At 37.1% G+C, this 6,000-nt stretch overlaps 1 protein-coding gene across 1 annotated transcript; it reads right to left on the reverse strand.

The window, feature by feature from the left end:
• Positions 1-198: 198 nt before the first annotated feature.
• On the reverse strand, positions 199-6,000 carry LOC143887685 (uncharacterized). The gene is made up of 9 exons (XM_077391820.1): positions 5,775-6,000; positions 5,420-5,583; positions 5,247-5,339; positions 5,064-5,165; positions 4,673-4,987; positions 4,509-4,592; positions 4,200-4,424; positions 3,558-4,094; positions 199-510 (listed from the first exon to the last, which is right to left on the reverse strand). Exons 1-8 carry the CDS (start codon positions 5,998-6,000, stop codon positions 4,071-4,073), a joined length of 1,233 nt encoding a protein of 410 aa, XP_077247935.1. The 3' UTR covers positions 199-510; positions 3,558-4,070.

Below are 6,000 nucleotides of genomic sequence, written 5' to 3' on the forward strand. Positions count from 1 at the left end.
CACATCCAATATATATCTTTCTTATGTTCATCCCTCCATGTAACCCTGCGTCCCACAAGTACTATGAGCGTGAAAAGCACCCCACCTTCCATCCATAACCATTCAGAAATCATATCCTCAGAAACAATTCAATCACAATGATAAAGGATGATACAAACAGGTGCAATAAAAAGACATTCAATAATAAATACCAAAAGCAAGCGAAGGAGGAATCAAATACCAAATTTAAAAACTCAATAGGAGAAAACACCAAATGGATGTTGGATTGCCATCTGCATTATATTTACACCAAATAATTCTTAAAAGTTTAATATATTAGTATCTTACGTACTTCCAACGTACTCTACATCGAAGAAAGTCCCCTATTCCATTACACTATCTGATGAAGTCATGTATCTCCTTGTTTAATACACACAATAAGAAGACGCACCCAGGAAAGAGGGGCTTAGGTTTTACTGAATATGAACCATTCTTTAGCTTCTTTTTCATATGGACAGCCGGAAAATAAACCTGAAATGAGATACACAAGTATGAAGTAATTAAGAATACACTATGTATAGGGGACAATATCATTACATAAATAGATAAATAATGAGTAGTTACAAAGATTGCTCCAAAAACCTTCTCAGAAAATCTACCATCAGATTACATTTGCAAGGAAAAAAAATTGGTCACATTGGCATAAATAGGCATCAAATGAGAGTTTTATACCATTCATTGATGAAACAACAATCATCAAATGCAAAAAAATTCAACGCAAAATGTAATGGATTTTTGTACTAACTCCACCAAGTTAATGAAATAACAATTCCATTGTGATGCAACACATAACTCAACAGGGGCAGTTGCACCCTGTTGTAGGTCTTGACCCCACCCACTAGTTTTCTCAAGGTTAAGCTAACTGACATGTTATCATGAACACATTGAGCAGCATGTGACACTTGATTGAGTGTTGTCCAATATGAGAAAAAAATCAGTTGTAGTGTCCTGGTCTGTAGTCTATTGGAAGTTGTAACAGATCATAAATTTTCTGGTTAGGGAGGGTTGAATTCCACCCAACTCTCGACTTCCTAAGCTGTGATTTCTGAGACAATTCTAACGTGCTCAGTCTTTACACTAAACAGATTTAGCTGGGGACAACAATTTTGACTACCAATATGCCCAATGAGCTGATTATGATTCAGTTCCCTGCACAAGGATATACATTGGATGACTACAATTTTGACTACCAAATTGCATAAACAAACGGATTATAGTATAATGCCCAAAAGACCATCTCTGCTGCTGAAATCTGTATGCTTTAAATGTGCTTGATAGTTCATTATTCACCTACAGAGTGTCATTTATTAGAAGTTGTGAAACAACCAGTTACTCCAAATGCTGGAAAATTCATCATTTTTATGTTTTATAATTTTTTTTCCCAAAATGTTCAGGTTCATATATCATGTATGAAAAGAAAAAGTCAAGTTCCTGGGTTAAATTGTGTACATTATTTTATTCTCCATGCTGCTTCAGAATAGATATATGTTGGATTTTTGAAAAATTCAAGTACTCTGATCTCTTGAATATACTCAGAATATCTGCCAAAACATCCAAAAATCGTATATGTTGTATGAAATACATCAAGAGTTCCACCAATTTTAATAGAACATAGAAATTATTTCTACAACCACAGGAGTTATATCTAAGTTTTATTGAATTTTAACCAAAATTTGGAGTCCTCATTTCTATTCTACATGGAAACTAGGTCTGGATTAGAGGTTTGGAATGTTGCTTGGGAAGAGACTTAAATTTTTTTTGTGTTTCCCTTAGTTTGATTTTATCTTGTTAATTTGTTGATTTATGTCGAGCAGGTATGGGTCGATCACCGGCAACTTTTCCCTCCAAACGAGGTCGACCAAATTCAACTCCCTCTCATATGCTTCCTGATGCTGACCGCATTTTGTACGAATTGATCAAAAGCAAGGAAAGCATGGGGATCTGGATGGGGGATCTAAAACGTGAATCAAAACTGCAGGACAAAGTCGTTCGCAAATCTGTCAACTCCCTCGAATCCAAGAACCTGATAAAGCCTGTTACTAATATACACAACAAACGAAGAAAGCACTACATGGCTGTTGAATTCGAACCCTCAAAAGAAGTCAGTGGAGGTTCATGGTGCACAGATGGGAAACTTGAAATGGAGCTTATAGAGGTTTTGGGAGTCCAGTGCTTGAATCATATTAAAAAAATGAAATTTGCAACAATCGAGGGGATATAGGGGTGCAACTAAGGTCGATTTTTCAGAGCTTTTACCAAAAATCAGGTTGATTTCAATTCATTTGTTTAGTAAATGCACAACCCAACCTAACCTGGCCCAAGTTGTGAATGATTGCATATGATGAATGGATCTTGTAGGGTCTCAATAATCTTCTTGCCCAAGAAAAATAAAGAAAGCTGATGGGAGAAAGGGAGGTAGTTTTTTATGGGGCCATGAAATGATACCTATTTTATATAGTATGGACTATGGAGGAGAATATAAGTGTTTTAGGCCCTGTTTTTTTGGATTTTGAGAATTGATTATGATTCCAAACAGATTATTACACTCAAAATTGTTTTTATTTTGAAGTTTTCCTTCTCTGTTTTTTTCACCTCAAATGTGTGTAAAATTTGATTTACCTCCACTTTACGTGGAAAGAAACAAAGCCAAGAAGCTATCACAACAGCTATTGAGAAATGTGGACAAAATAATAAAGAGGAAAGTGCTAAGAACAAAAAGAGAGCACAGTGGAAAGAAACAAAGCCAAGAAGCTATCACAACAGCTATTGAGAAATGTGGACAAAATAATAAAGAGGAAAGTGCTAAGAACAAAAAGAGAGCACAGATATCATCTCCACTAGATAACAACATATAGGGAAATGATATGTTCACCCCATTTCTTATTTGGGACAGCCCCGTCTAGTTTAAAAGTGTAATCCTAAATAAACTAGAGGAGTCTGTCCCAAGTGTAAAAAATCCCTAACTTTTATAACATATCGCAATCAAGATAATTTAAAAGACAACCTTTTCTATATAAACCTTCGTAGACAAGTATATGCCTCCAGATGCTTCCTCATCCGATTAATCGGCTAACTGCCGATTTTTTTTAGATTTTTACATAAAATCGGGTCATGTTAATTTGAACCCATTCACCGGCTGCCCCCGGTCACATATCATATCATTTACTTGTTGCCCAAGCCTCTCTCTCTCTCTCTCTCTCTCTCTCTCTCTCTCTCTCTCTCTCGTGTTGACCAAAAGAGTGAGTGGAGGTTGATGGTATGAAAAGAGTATGGGCAATCTTTCGTGTGGGGAGAGTATTTTTCCTAAGTTACAAAACGTGTGTTAGTGTACTTAGGAGGGTTATTTTTGTCTTTTATGTCATGCAAGATATTGTTGTTGTTATTTTTGTCTATTTAGCATCAATAAACAACTAAATGACAAACTTTCCCTGCAACATTCTCTAATTATTATCCCATTAAAAAAATATGATCATAACCACAATCAAACTAACTAAAATATTGCACGTGACTATGCACACCTTTTGCAGGATATTGTAGTTCTTGAGTACCCACATTCTTCTTGGTAGTAGCCGGTCCAATCCGCATCTAACTTGTAGAACATTACATCCCATTCATTTCAGTCATGGCACGCAAGCTCTACAACAAACTCATGAAAAAAATTATGTGTGAATAAATAAAAAGAAGAAGACAAATAAGGCAATATTACATAAAAAATTGATTGAACTGTACCTTCTCGAGCTTGGGTTTCAACATTTGTTGTTCAGTAATTAGGTATCTACTCAAAACCACCGAAGCCTCAAAGTTAAACAGTAACACCATAGCAATAAAATAGGCAAACGAGCAATATAATGCGCACAAGTTTTAATTCTAGATAAAGTAAGAGACCCATTATACAAAGAAGATATACAAAAGTCCATAAACGAGGAAACTTTACAAACTCAAAATGTCTATTACAATGCAACAAAAGGTATATAGTCCGAAAATCAACTATGAAACTGAAAAACAATCAAAATATATAGTAGAGGTCGGCCTCAAGTGGTATGAGCTGGTCTAATCTGCAAGAAGAAATCAAACAAAAAAATATTAAAATAAATTAGAAACACCAAGTTAATAGCAGCAAAAATAAGGAGTAGTAAAATTTTCATTGGTCATTTACTTACAAGATAGGACTGCCAAGCGACTGGTGCTCCCGCTGCATCTCCAATAGTCTTGAGGTATAGGGATGGCTTTAGCAAAGGTTCCTCCGGCTCAAATACGACATCGATTTGGACCATGGAGTATCCAAGTCCAATCGGCAAATCATCAACCTCATCATTCGGATCTCTGCTGAGAAAAATGCCCCTTGCCACTTGAACTCCCTTTCGTATTTTACTCAATAAAACAACCTTATCAACATTATAAGAAACAAAATTAATGACTTATGTAGATGATCGAAATATCAAGTCAGAATTTACATAACGGATTTATACCTCGTCTGAGGAGGGTGATCGTAATCCATGACTGCCAGAAGAGGAAGCTGCATTAGCTCGCGACTGCAAAACATCTTCGGGAGTCTGCTAAGAAAGATATTGTAATAAATGTATGAAATGAAATATCTACGTATTAATCCTAAGGGACATAGTGAAAAACTTACGTAGTTGGGGCTGACGCCCTGGAGGTGGGTTAAGATCTGCGACATTTGTTGTTTCACTTGTGTCAGCTCCTCTGCCATAATTGCATTCACCTGTTCTAATTGGGCCATTTTCGTGTTAAGATGCAAACTATTTCCTCGGGGTTGAGGAGGCCTAGTTGGAGTGCCCAATGTTGTTGAGGGAGTAGCAAAAAACCCAAGCATACGCACCCTACCACGTGTCTCTTCCCCCATTAACTGGCCGAAGTGGTCATCTCTGGAAGGGATCCCGCTCGATTCAGGTTCGGGATTCTGCTCCTGACGCTCTTTGATTTTTTCCTTCAAAAATATGAGGGAAAATAATGACAAGTTATATAAAGTTGTTGACCTAAATAACAAATTATGTAAAACATACCATAATCTCCTTGGATTTAGGATCTACAGCCTCCCCGTCTTTTTTCGTATGGGTAATCACAAACGTATCCGCACGGCTCGGCATTTTCTTCTTAGCTTTGAACTGTACTCATTTCAATAATGATAGCAAGTGATCAATATGAAAAAGAGATAGTAAATCAACCTAAAAGGTTGCTAAAATTACCTCCATCTTGGTCACTCTTGCATAGCTCCGCGAACCGGCAGTGTGTGCTATCGTTTGTTGGGCTCGGTTTGCCTTATTTGTTGCACAAAGTTTCTGCAGTGTGAAAACAATAAATAGATATATAACTATAATATTTTAAAGGAGAGAATAATACAGGAGGTAATATTGTCTACCTGCCCTTCAGGAGAGTTCCAAAAGTCGCATAGAATTTGATATTCTGACGGGATAACGCTTCCAGGTGGTGGTGGTTCATTTTGGAGGAAGTATTTAGTCCTCAGGGTTGACTTCCATTCCCGCCATTTCTTCCCAAGGTCTGCTATAACGTACGGCTTGTTGTCTTCAGGAACGTCATATTAGTCTGTATTACATGTCAAGTGAAATATAAGTATCATTAGGTTAGAATAATAAAAGTAAATGTAGACATATATACAGATTCAACTACGTTTACCTTGACAATTGCCCACATATCTTCTTTTTTTTCAAGTGGAACCCTCCTCCAGTCCCTATATGAGATAGGACATTTTTCACCTGTCCTCGCAATATTCCCGAGAAAACTTTTGAAAGGATTTGTATTTTCTGAATCTGGCTGCCCAATTTGGTTGAATTCAACTGGTTCCGGCGGTCCTTGTCGGCCCCAAGTCTTTTTGCAACGTGTAGGCCCTCTTTTCCTCTTCGATGAGGAGGCACTGGACCGGTTAGGATGCTCCTCCTCAGATTGGTCAGTGAGAGGCTCCTCTTCAAACTGAACATCCAT

The sequence above is a fragment of the Tasmannia lanceolata genome, unplaced genomic scaffold, assembly GCF_043159265.1.
Source record: "Tasmannia lanceolata isolate RefF3 unplaced genomic scaffold, GAP_Taslan_0.1 ptg000002l, whole genome shotgun sequence".
Classification (NCBI taxonomy): Eukaryota; Viridiplantae; Streptophyta; class Magnoliopsida; order Canellales; family Winteraceae; genus Tasmannia; species Tasmannia lanceolata.